Source organism: Prionailurus bengalensis, chromosome A2, assembly GCF_016509475.1.
Source record: "Prionailurus bengalensis isolate Pbe53 chromosome A2, Fcat_Pben_1.1_paternal_pri, whole genome shotgun sequence".
Classification (NCBI taxonomy): domain Eukaryota; kingdom Metazoa; phylum Chordata; class Mammalia; order Carnivora; family Felidae; genus Prionailurus; species Prionailurus bengalensis.
This window is the reverse complement of record NC_057348.1, coordinates 76,808,981-76,822,541: the sequence shown is the minus strand read 5'-3', so window position 1 is coordinate 76,822,541 and position 13,561 is coordinate 76,808,981. Positions and strand designations below refer to the sequence as shown.

General features: G+C 37.1%; 1 protein-coding gene across 1 annotated transcript in view; it reads right to left on the bottom strand.

The window, feature by feature from the left end:
* Positions 1-13,561, bottom strand: part of COG5 (component of oligomeric golgi complex 5) — a 316,096-nt gene that overhangs the window by 28,664 nt on the left and 273,871 nt on the right. The window contains exons 16-17 of the mRNA XM_043588598.1: positions 11,887-11,949; positions 2,613-2,716 (exon numbers count right to left, since the gene is read on the bottom strand). Coding sequence (XP_043444533.1) covers positions 2,613-2,716; positions 11,887-11,949 — 167 coding nt within the window. The remainder of the gene's footprint in view (positions 1-2,612; positions 2,717-11,886; positions 11,950-13,561) is intronic.

Sequence of the window (13,561 nt, the reverse complement as noted above, 5' to 3'; positions counted from 1 at the left end):
CACAGTGAGAGCTGCACGCACGAGTCGAGGGTAGACCGAATGCACGCCTGAGAAGTGGCAGACGTTCATCCTCATGTCACCAAGACTTTTGGTGTGCGTGTGTGCTCTGCGCCCGTCAGAGGTGCACATCCATCGCTTCAGGATCGAGAGTCTTACTACTTTTACTGCCTTCCTTCCCCATGCAAAGCTATAACTGGACAGGAGCCATTTTACACTAAATAAAAGAATTTCGGTCAATGTACTATGTTAATCAGACATTTATGTTTCAAGCTTTATCTAATTTGGAAAGAAAGATGCTGGTCCTATTAAATACATTTCAAATACCAGGAAACCAGGTTGAGCATTACTTTTTAAATAGCAGAGGGATTCTGTAACCCACCACACTCCACATAAGGCTGGCTGACAAGGTTAACCTGCTTTATTCCTTGTACCTAAAATAGGTATAGAGGGCTTCAAAGGGCAGATGGTCACTATTATTTTCCCAACTGTGACTCCTGGGGGCTGGCCCTACAATAAAAGTGAATTTTCCTTCTTGAACAATTTAATCTAACCTTACCTTATGTTTCATATAAGCCAAACATTTCATATATGGAATGACATGACAGAATTACTAATAACAAAGTTCTACAAAGTGAGAAAATTACTGTCATGGCACAACACTTTTAAACGCACCATGAAACAGTGTTCCACACTCCTACAAGGACACATGTGGAAAACGACTATCAGTGGACTCTCAAATGTCTGCCATATATAGAGAGAGGGCTTAAATGGAACCATCAAAAGCCATTTGAGAAAACAAATTAAGGACAGTGTCATACACATTAAAATAATGCTTCGTACTCATGGCAACCTATCAGTGGTAATCTGGCTCCCTAGCATTTAAGCAAACTAGTAAGGATGTAGCTATTGGGAGAGCCAGCTTTTAATGTCTAATCCGTTATCTACAGGCACTAGCTGTGGCTCGCCAACACAGCTGCTGAAGTATTATCTGATTGCTCTTACAGAATGAGCCTTCATTTTTGTTTCCTTTTCAGAGGCATTGATAATCAGTCTAACTGGAACATTTCAGATCACCTTTGAACAAAATTCATTTCTTTCCAAATACTGCTAAATCAACAGTTTTGTGCTATCTCCAAATATTATAGTCTTTTGCCTATAATCCACTTCACCCTTCTGTGCTTCATGTCATTATTAAAAACAGAGATTGACCTTTTCATCCTTCAAAAGATACTGTGTAGGGGCACCTGGGTGGCTTGGTCACTTCAGCGTCTGACTTCAGCTCAGGTCATGATCTCATGGTTTGTGAGTTCAAGCCCCGCATCAGGCTGTGTGCTGACAGCTTAGAGCCTGGAGCCTGCTTTCGATTCTGTGTCTCCCTCCCTCCCTCCCTCTCTTTCTCTCTCTGCCCCTTCCCTGCTCACTCTCTGTGTCTCTCAAAAATTAATAAACATTTAAAAAATTTTTAAAAAATACTCTGCAAATGAAAGAAGTGATTTGAAAAATTAAAGGACAGTGTAGAACTCATGCAATTTTCTATAAACAGCTAGACTAGTGGCTGAACATTTAATAAAGTAGATATTTAAACAACATGAATATAAATAGAAATAGGAAAATTCAAAATAGTAACTATGAACTAGGAATATAAAACACATATCTACATATTAATATTTGAATATTTAGGTCTAGAGCGGTTAAGTTAAAAAAAAAAAAAAATCACGGGGCACCTGGGTGGCTCAGTCGGCTAAACGTCCCACTTCGGCTCAGGTCATGATCTCACAGTTTGTGAGTTCGAGCTCCGTGTCGGGCTCTGTGGTGTCAGTTCAGAGCCTGGAGCTGCTTCGGATTCTGTGCCTCTTTCTCTCTCCGCCCCTCCCCGACTCATGCTCTCGCTGTCTCTCAAAAAATGAATAAATGTTAAAAAATCACTCTAAGCATGTGCAAATAACTATTCCAAACTCTCTATAAATAATGTCCTGGCCATTTTACTCTCCTTAAAACAATTTCAGTGAACACTGGGTTAGGACCTATGATTCTTATTCTCAAGACAACTATGACATAGATAAGAAGTACTCTTATGAAACAGCTGTGGAATACTACCCAAGCGTTGATGGCCAGGTGTGACGTGACCAGATTGAATTGCCACAAAACTCTGAGAAAGGAAAATCATTCTTGCAGGGAGCTGAGTTGCAGCGTGCCTTCAAAGCCAGAGCAGGACTCAGACCAGCGTAGTGGCAGAGGAGGGACATTTTATACAAGAAATAACATGCCTATGCCACAGTTCAAGTACAGGGTGCTTGCGAGAAGTAAGGATAAAGATGAACTTGGAAAGAGAAGATGTACCAACTGCCAGAAGTCCTGAATCATGCTGAGTCCCATAGATGTTAATGATTCTATGTTTCAAAGGCAGGAGAGCAATGATGCAAACAAGAATTGAAAAATTTTAATCAGCTAATGGCACTCACAATGGATAAAACAGTGTGAGGTTGAAGGCCACGCCCGCCATGAGAGGAACAAGCCCTGTGTGGAAAGAGACTTCGGGAAGAAGGGTGGAGGTGGGTCAATGAAAGACAAATGTAGCAAAGGTTACTGAAATTGTGGTTGGAAGTGCTTACCCAGAAAAATCTTCCTGATGCATGGTGATGATTATGGCCTCTATAGCATCTCCCACGGAAGTCAGTAAGGGGTGCACAGCACTTCCCATAAGAACATGGATCGTCTAAAAAGAAAAAGGAAGGACAGGCAAAATTAAAGACCAACACACAGAAATCTGAGATGGGAGAAGCACTTTGACTCAAAGGTTTTATATTGAATTCCGACTATATACAGTTTAACTGCAATAACTCAGCAGAAGTCTGTTCCTCTCCCAACTGCTGTTGCGAATGATCTTTAAAGCTGAAAATATGTGGAACGTGGCACCGAACATTTCAACTCCCCAACTCCTCTCAAATGTTCAAGAAGTTTCATGGTCACATGAGCCCTGAGGAGTGGCCCTTATAAAGATCAAACAAACACACTGTGCCAAGTTTCTGAAAAGAGTGAGGTAAGACCCAGAGGGACTCTTGTCAGTGCAGACACAACCAGAACAACATGGCATGCTCTCCAGCAGAGTGAGCATAATAAATATGTGGTATTTCTTGTAGGGCAGGACAGTTAGGCCTTTCTGGGGCTAGGTTCCTGTTTGGCAGGAGTGCTTTTGGTACTGGGTATCATCTCCCTTCCCAATCTTTATCCTTACTTCTCACAAACATCCTGTACTTGAGCCTCTGGCCTGGGCGTGTTACTTCTTATTTCTGTTGTCACAACTGGGCCGGGCAAGGTGTTTGCCACTGGTATTTAGTGGGTGGAAGACAGAGACACTGCTCAACAGCCTCCACTGCACAAGACAATCTCCCACAACAAAGAACTACCTGGTGTAAAATGTCAATAATGCTCACATTGAAAACTGTTCTACACTGAGGTATAATCACTGGTTACATTATGGAAGACTCTTGGCCTTAGTTATGGGTTTTTCGTGTGAAAATATTAACTGGGCCTCAGTACACACTTAAAATCTAAAATGTAAGTATATTATGTATGCCTCACTGGTGACTACACACAATGAAGATGGATGGCTTTGGCTCATACAAACAATAGAAATAAATCGGAAAAGGTTAATAAACAGGACCTGTATCCATTAAATTCCTAAATATCATCTCTAGCCCTTAATCTCTGGTAAAAGTAAACATACAGTACATGGGGATTGAGAGAGACAGGGAGGCAAGGAGAGACAGAGAAAATGCCTGAGCAAGAGCATACAGCTTGCCCTCAAGGAGTTCACAATCTAGTGACAGCAGATAATTTCTAGCCATAGTAATGCTCTATAGGGTGCTATGGGATCATGGGAGAAACCTCACTTAAGCTGACATGATCTGAAAGACAGAAGGTACTGCCTACACCAAATTTCAGAGGTGGGCTGAGAGAGTACACATTAAAAGTATGGTTGCCTGGGAAAGATGATGCACTCAACTGCACAGCGTTCAATACAGACAGGGTGTGAGGTGCCTGCCTGTGTGGAAATAGACTCAGCAGATATACTCGGTAGGCTGCTAAGGAGTTGGGAATTTGCCCTGAAGGGAATGGGAGACCAATGATGGGTTTTAAGCAATGAGAAAATGTGGTTTAAAGATCTGAATGTGGGAAAAATCACATTGGATGGCAGACTGGGTAAATAGACTAAAGGCAGTAGTAGTCTTGATGCAAAATGGTGAGTGTCCAAACAAAATCAGAAGCAACAGGAATAGATACGAGGAGACAGGCTGGAGATACTGTGATTAATGATTTGGTGATATTATTAACTGAATGTGTGAGTGCAGAAGCAGCAGGTTGATTTGGGGATGGAGAGAAGAAATGATGAGTTCAGATTTGGACATGAGTTTGAAGGACTTATAGGAAATTCACATGGGCTATCCAGAAAGAACTGAAATATTTACATTTGTAGTTCTTGACACATTTGACTAGATTTGGTAGTCTTTGGCTTCTAAGAGGGAAGATGAAGCCAAAAGAGTCAATGAGATACCAGAGGATGGTTTGTAGAGTAAGGCTAAATGCCATTTTGAGGTCTTTCAGAAGAAGAGGAGTCCTTGAAGGACTAAAAGGGGTAAGATTATTTATTTAGTATATATTATGTGCGGAGAACTATGGTATATGCCTCACATATTATAGTTCTACTTTAAATTCAATTATTCCTTCCTTTAAGAATATTAAAATCTCTAACTCATAGGTGATGAATCTAAAGTAATTTATAGATGGGGAAACTAAAGTGAAGTTAAGGAGACTGTCCTTAAGTGAGCAAGTAGAAGAGCTGGGATTTCCTACACACAGGTGACTCCACTGAGCTTTTGGTTATGCTTTGCCCACTTAGGGCAGAGAAGTAAGAAGAGATTTTAGAGAATGGTAGAAATGACTGAACAAGAGTTCAAGAAAGAAGACTCTGGTGTGAGAGAGTGAAGTGTCTAACTACAGATCCTCCTACAAACAATTATGGAAAACAAACCAACAAAAAACCTACTGTAGAGTCGTAGAGATGGGAAAAAAGCAGGCATTTTTAGAAGGGTGTGGAAATCTAGAGCAAGCAATCAGAGGAGAGTGAGTTTTCCATTTTCTGTGACTTGGCTCAAAGAGTGTCTATCGTCATGACAGTGGCAAGGCTGGGTCGCTAAAACTCTGAAAGTAAAAAAAAAAAGAAAACAAATCCTGCAGTCTTTTAGGCCAAAAGAGCAATGGAAAGGGGCCCTGGTTCAACCAGGGCGATTAGAAAGTGAGAGAGGAACCTCAGATGGGAGAGAGCCAGAGAAGAATGGCTAATTCTATATTTAAACTCAGCACTAGTCTTCAGCTGACTCATCAATCGTGCCTGTGCAAAGCAAACAAAAAATGGCTGCCAACAAGGCTTCACTGGACTGAGGTCTAAGGCATGGCCAGCTGCAGGTACAACAGTGTACAGTTAGAGCCCAGTCAAGCTGATTAATCGCTAAAGTAACATCAACACTCAGGAGCAATGTAAAAAAAATACTGAGTCTACACAACATTAACATTCACAATATCCAGGATATATTAAAAAATCACTACATATACAAAAAGCTAGAAAATGTTATCAATTTTCAAGGTAAAAGATAATTCACAGCTGCCATCCCTGAGATGATCCAGATTCTACAATTATTAGGCAGGAACCTCGGTGAGGTAAAGAAAGAAATGCTCACAATAAATATTAGGAAACCTCAGCAGAGTGACTGAATGTGTAAAAAAAGAACCAAATGGATATTTTATTATTTATTTTTAAAAAATGTTTATTTATTTATTTTGAGAGAGAGAGAAAGTGCAAGCAGCAGAGGGGCAGAGAGAGAGGGAGACAGTCTCAAGCAGGCTCCATGCTCAGCATGGAGCCCAGTGTGGGGCTCAATCCCATGACCTGAGATCATGACCTGAGCCAAAATCAAGAGTTGGACACTTAACCAATAGAGTCATCCAGGCGCCCCACAAAAATGGATATTGTAAACTAAAAACAAATTGCACTACATGCATGTAGATGTAAATGTACTTCCATAAATAAGAGGTTTCTATATTTTACATAACATGGTGCAAAATTACCTCTATGAAGACTATGAAAACTTAAGGATTTATAGGGTAATCCCCAGAAGAACCACTAAAAAAAAATCACATGAAGAGGTATATATAAAAATCTAATAAATTAATTAAAATGGAATTCAAAAAATTTTTCAAAGAATCCAAAAGAAAAAATAGGAGGAAAAGAAAAAAGCAAAAAAAAGCCAAACAAATGGGATAAAAAACATAACTATATATATCAAAATAAAAACTAGTTAATGATTATATAATGTTAATGGACTACACACTCCCATTAAAAGACAGAGATTACCAACAGACAAAAAGATAACTATATACTGTTTATAGGAGATGTACTTTAAAAATAAAGACACACAGGAATTGAAAATAAGTGGACAGAAGATATACCATGTAAACATTAAGCACAAAAAGGTTGGAGTAACCAAATTAATATCACATAAAACTGCATGACAGTAAGTATTAACATAGCTAAAGAGGGCTATTTCACAATGACGAAAACATCAGTTCTTCAGGAAGGCATAACAATTGTAAATATGCATGAGACACAGCTTCAGCAGAAGTAGTAAATATCTTCAAAATTGAGGTGTCAAGAATTGACAGAATTAAAAGGTCCACAATCATAGTAGAAAACTAACTTCTGCCTTTCAGCAGTTGATAGAACCATTATATAAAATATCAGTAGAGACACAGAATATCTGAACACATCACTAAATATATTCCCACTACCTTGACTTAAGTGATATTTATAGAACAATATAGTCAACAACTGCAGAGTAGACTTTTTTGTCAAACCACATGGTTCATTTACCAAGACAGACCACAACACATGCTAGGCCATAAAACAAGACTCAAACCTTTAAAGAACTGGAATCATACAGAGTATGGTTTCTGATGATAACAGAACTGTATGAAAAAATGAGATATCTAGGAAAACCAAAAATAATTGGAATTTTAAAAAAACCCATTTTAAATAACTCATGAATCAAAGAAGAAACTGCAAAGGAAATCTGAAAATATTTCAAACTTAATGAGGATAAAAGCACAACATGTCAAAACCAAAGTTACTTAGAGGGAAATTTACAACTTGTTAAACTTATTTGGGAAGGGAAAAGGTCTAAAAATCAATGGTATAAGGCATATTTTTTTTAAAAAGGCAAAGAAAATCCCAAGTGGAAGTAAATAAAAAAGGCAAAAGCAGAAATCAATGAAAAAGAAAGAGAGAAAATCAAGAAAGTCAACAGTTGGCTCCCTGAAAAGATCAATAAAACTGACAAACCCATAGCTAAACTGAAGAAGAAAAGAGAACACAAATATTAATAAAAAAAATTTTTAAAAAGGCTATCACTAGAGGCCCCAAAGACATTAAAAGGACAGTAAGAGAATATCATGTACAGCATTATTCTGACAAATCAGGTAACTTAGATGAATAGACAAATACCTTGAAAGTCACAAAGTATCAAAGCTCATTCAAGAAGAAACGGGTAACTCAAATAGCCTTTTCCCTACTAAACAAATCAAATGTGTAGTTCTAAACTTCCTACAAAGAAAACTACAGGCCCAGATGGCTTCACTGGTGAATTCTATTAAGCATGTGAGAAGAAAATAACACAAATTCTTTCAGATGACAGAATAGGAGGAAATAGTTCCAAACCTAATTAATGAGGCCAATTTTGATACCAAAATCAAAGAATTACAAGAAAACTATATACCAATATCTCTTATGATTATAGATGCAAACATTGTTAACAAAAATTAAGCATATCAAATTCCGGAATATATAAAAAGGGTAATAACATCATAACTAAGGTGGGGTTGACATTTGAAAATCAACTTCTGTATTTTATTAACAGAATAAAGGTGTAAAACAATATGATTATTTCAACAGATAGAGAAAAAACTATTTGATGAAATGCCATTTATATTTTTTAAAAGTTTCAGTAAACTAGGAATAGAAAGGAACTTGCTTAACCTGATAAAGGCCATCTAACACCATACTTAAAACACTAGAATACAGATGGAGTGCTTTCCTCCAAGTCAGGAAAATGCTCACCAAGGTCCACTCTCACCAGTTGTAGTCAACCCTGTACCAGAGTTCCTAGCCAGTGAAACAAGGCATGGAAAACAGGCATCTACCTGTATATGATATGATGGTTTACAAAGAAAATGTTCATTCTAGCTACATGAGGCTTCCCACTTATGGGAAATACAAAACAGGAACAGTAGAGGATTAACGGCTCTCAGAGCAAATGGAGAAAGGAGAATAGATTATATCTCACAAATTCTTTACAAAGCAGGGAAGTGTGTCATACATTTTTCAAAGATTTACCTAAAATAGCTAAGATTACAAAAATATAGAAGTCTCAGCAATCTGGATTATTCTCTCATACAGAACATAAACCCACACAATAAGGGAGAAATGAAAAACTACTATGTTTAAACTTAGCAATACAATCACTATCTATATGAAACAATCCCAGTAATAAATGGATCACAATTATTGAGCCAAGGTATTTAAATACTTAACAGTTGAGGTGAGTATAATAAAATGACTCTCATTAATTTTAATTATGCCATCCATGACAAAGTAGATAATTATCAGATGTTAAACCTCAAGCCTAAAATAACATTTAATTTCAGATAAAATCTCAACAAGGTAGAGAAGAAAAAACTGTTATGTACCCTTCTGTGTAATTTTAGCAAGTGAAACATATATTTAGTATTTTCTCTATAAAATAATAAAAGCATATAGGTTTTTGGTTCTTGGGATACAATTATTTATACCTCCTACCATTCTACCCCTAACTCAAAGTAAATTTGTACTAAATCTCCTACAATTTTAGGAAATTCAAGGTTCTCTTTTTTTTTTCCTTAAGTGAGAGGGTTTTGTTTTTTACTTAATATGTCATAACAGTTTTTATAATTTAATTTAAAAAGCAACGTCAAAATGGTTTCATTGAGTTCTGTTAACATATGCAATTAAGTCTTTAATTGGCAGGGCCACTTGAACCACCTGCCAGTCTTCTTACCCAATTCTCAAGGACCACACTGGTGAGCCGTCACCAAACTGCCCAACTACGTGAGCGGTTGGCTCTGGTGAGCAAGCCTCAGAGCAAGGGCTGTAGCCGGAGGTCAGGGCAATCTTGCCTGCACTGGCCTCAACTCTCAGCCTACAGTGACTAACAACAGGAACTACCTTTGTTATATGTTAAAAATGCAGATTCAGAATACATCCGACACTGAATTACAATCTGAAGAGTTTCTAGTTTGAATCTGTCGGGAGACTTTTATGATCAGGCAAAGTGTAGGCACTCTGTCTTAACCTACAGAGTGGACTTTCTCTAACCATGAGATGTGATCATTAGGGGTCAAAAAATCACTATCAGAATGTTTTAAAAAGTAACAGATGAGGGGTGCCTGGGTGGCTCAGCTGGTTAAGTGTCTAACTCTTGATATCAGCTCGGGTTGTGAGATCAAGCCCTGCATCAGGCTCCACACTGAGCGTGGAGCCTGCTTGGGATTGTCTATCTCTCTCTCTCTCTCCCTCCCACCCTCCCTCTCTCTCTCTCCATTCCCTTCCCCTACTTGTGCTTTCTCTCTCTCAAAATAAATAAATAAACATTAAAAAAAAAAAGTAATAGAGGAGCATAGAAAACAAAAGCATGTATCACCCAAAATAAGGAAAATATTGTTCTGTGAAACTTTTGTTTCAATTACAGAAATATAGATGTATATCTTACATACATGCAATTATATAGGTATGTACATATTTATAAATGCTTATATATTGTGTATGGGGTCACAAATTAAAATCGATTTCCTATCTTGGGTAGCAATCAAAATATGTTTGATAGCTACTTCTAGAAGACAAAGAAAAAATGTGGAACCACAGAAAAGGAGACTGTGAATTCCCTGCCTGGAAGCAAGAATGTTAAGACCTTTTGGGTTTTCCCATTGGTTTGATTTTATGGTATTTTTATGACCATCAGTAACTTGGACAATTCTTTTCTTGGACAACTCTTTTTTTTTTTTTTTTTTTACATTTTTTTAAGTTTTATTTATTTTGAGTGTGTGTGAGAGAGAGAGTGGGGGAGGGGCAGAGACAGAGAGTGGGAGAGAGAGAGAATCCCAAGTAGACTCTGCACTGTTAGCACAGAACCCGATGTGGGACTCAAACTCACAAACTGTAAGATCATGACCTGAGCCGAAATCAGAAGCTTAACTGACTGACCCATCCAGGTGCCCCTTTTTGGACAACTCTTAATAAAAACAATTATTTTAGGATGGTGGCTCTAATAATACATCATAATGAGATGGGCACATTGGGGGAACAGAAAGAATACAGAGAAACACCCAAGTGTGCTTTCACTGTGCTGGGGGAAAAGACTGTCTTCTCCTACCCACATATATGAATTTAGTGTCCTCAAGTTTTGGGGCCTGTAAAATCCCCATCCATGTCACCTGTGGACAGCATTTTGACCTCAGAAATTACCTTCTCCCTTATGATTTGTGACAACATCCTCTAAATCTCTTCCTCAGCAAACTGAAGTTTGCTGTTGAACTGTTGTTCAATAGTGTTTCTTTGTAGCTTCTTACTCCCTAAATAAAAGCATTTGTCCTTGGAATTCACTGGTAGTGCCTGTCTCTGTCTCTGTCTCTCTCTTATCTCTATCTAAGCAACCTAAATCTAACCTGACAGTTGACATCTATTACCTTTGTGCAGTTATATTGTACACCTTACAGATGCAGAAACTAAGGCAAGAGTAAACTTATTAACTTGTCTGAGGTCATACAGCTAGTTAAATAGCTGAGATAGGATTCATATACTAGTAGTTTGGCTCCCGAGTCTTTGCTACACAGTGTTACTTAGTAAATACCAAAAACATATTTAGTAAACAAATGAATGATGATGGCAAGCAAACACAACTCTCTGGGTCAGTGAGGTCTGGATTTACCAGCATTAGGACTTTGAGCAAGCTATTCCAAGTTGTATAAAATAGGGACAATAATATATAACTTGAACAGTTGTGATCATATTTCAATATATTGCATGTGACTGGCAAGGAGCAGGTACTAAATACAGGGTATATATTACTATCATAAAAATGAATGATGTCTTTGTTTAAAGAGTTACCTAGTGTCGGCTACATATGGCTCTGAATCTTGTACGACCATTATTTTTTATTAAACTTCCTGGGTATATTTATGTTAGTATGTTAAAAATGGGAATTTACCCTGATTTCACACCTTTCACATACACATTAGAGTCTCTCAACCTTGACACTATTGACATTTTGGGCCCAGTAATTCCTTGTTGTCAGGGCTCTCTTATGCACTGCAAGATGTTGAACAGCATCCCTGGCACTAGATGCCAAGAGCACTCCACTCCCAGTCATGACAATCAAAAATGTCTCTAAACATGGTTAAATGTTCCCTAGAGGACAAAATCACCCTAGTAGGGACTCTGCTTTACTAGGATAATACTAGGCTGTACTGCCCTGAGATATAGTGAGTACTTGAAGACTCTTGCTTCTCTTGCTTATGATAAAATTATCATAAGTAGAACACAATCTGTAGACACCAACAGGGTCTATTTTTAAGATCTAGAAAATATAAACACACATGTATGCCTTCTCTTTAGGATAATTATCAGCAGCTACTTTTGGTAGAGAATTCTGAATTATTTTTAAAATGTGACAATCTCCCACTCATCCAAACAAATCCTAAAACCCACTGTGATCTGTAGAGTCAAAGATTAAATTCTTTTACCTTTAGGGCTGAGATTATAGTTTGTTCGGCTGCTGGTGGGAATGAGCTCTGACTGGAAACCACCTAGAACAAGGTTTTGATCCAGTTATAGTTGTGCTTAAGTCATTTATTTTTATAAATATTAATTTTGATCATTAACATAATAAAGCTGTTTCTACAGACACATAAAACAGTATCATAACTTCATATTATATCTCCTACATGTTTTAAAAACTTCTTAGTATATACTAGTTAAGGCAGACTGAACAATACTTTCCTGTATAAAGCAAACGTCCTGTATACTTCAAATAATCAAAAGATTAAGAATGTTAAGAGTTGGCTTTCCTTCATTCACTTTAGACAGGCTTTAGTTATAATACTGTAACTTAAAAAGGTCAGTCTAAAGCTGTATTTACATACTTGTTTAAAAAAATCACTTTTCTCCAGGCTAACTATAATTTTCAACAAGTCTTTCAAATACAAATGTCAGGGGCGCCTGGGTGGCTCAGTTGGTTAAGCGTCCTACTTCAGTTCAGGTCATGATCTCACAGTTCGTGAGTTCAAGCCCCGTATCTGGCTCTGTGCTGATAGCATGGAGCCTGGAGCCCATCGAGTTCTGTGTGTCTCCCTCTCTCTCTGCCCCTCCCCTGCCCTTGCTCACACTCTTTCTTCCTCTCAAAAATAAATAAGCATTAAAAAAATAAAAATAAAATAAAATACAAATATCAAACAATTTCTTTTTAGAAATCAATACAAATATTATGAACATTCTGAAAGTATCAAGAAAGGCATTTACATCAGCCTAAATAAATAACATTCTTTCATTGATTGCAGTCTAATTAGAGTAATAATAAAGGGAATGGAAAATACATGATTTATATTTTTTATTTCCTTTTGTTTTTTACTTACTCTTCTGAGGTTTGTTAATAAACCTTTAAAATACATTCTGCTTAATGTGTGACATACACTTTTTTGTAAACTCCTAATTGATAAAAGGACTTGTTAAAATTCTAAGTAACTGAACAGTCACTGATAATTATTCTAAAATACAATTTAGCATATAAAGCTCAAATTAAAGGTCATGTTTTCAAGAATGTCATCTAATCTTTAGCCTTCTTCAGGTCCTCTATTTCTCTACTTGCTAAATATTTTGGAAATGGTTTATAGAGAATAAACACAAGCTACTCAAAAGTCAAAGACTGGGTTGAAATTGTAGCTTTCCTGGTAATTATAAATACAGTTCATCTTAGAAATAATATATGGTCACCAACAAATTAAAGTTCATCATTAAAAATTACATCAGCAACACAACAGCAAAAAATAAAATCCATCTTCTATTTTCAAGTAGCCATCAGTTATTATACCATAAAAATGCACTGTTTAGGCAGCTCCTTCCCCCTATTTTGGGGCAAAGATAGAACCTTTCCAACATGTTGGAGGGATTAAGAGTTCTCATTCTGTCATTAGCTTTGCTATAATTTACTACCACCCACATGATATCAAATTATGCTTTTTAATAGGTATGAAATAGTATATTTACCCTTAAATCATTTGCTCAATAAACTTGATTATACCAACCAAGCCTGATGATCTAGAGTTCTTATGCTTTAAACCAAGTATATAAACAAAAAGTCACACAAATGAGAAAGGCCAGAGTCAATAACTGTTTAAAAAGAGTTCATTCCACAGCTTATTT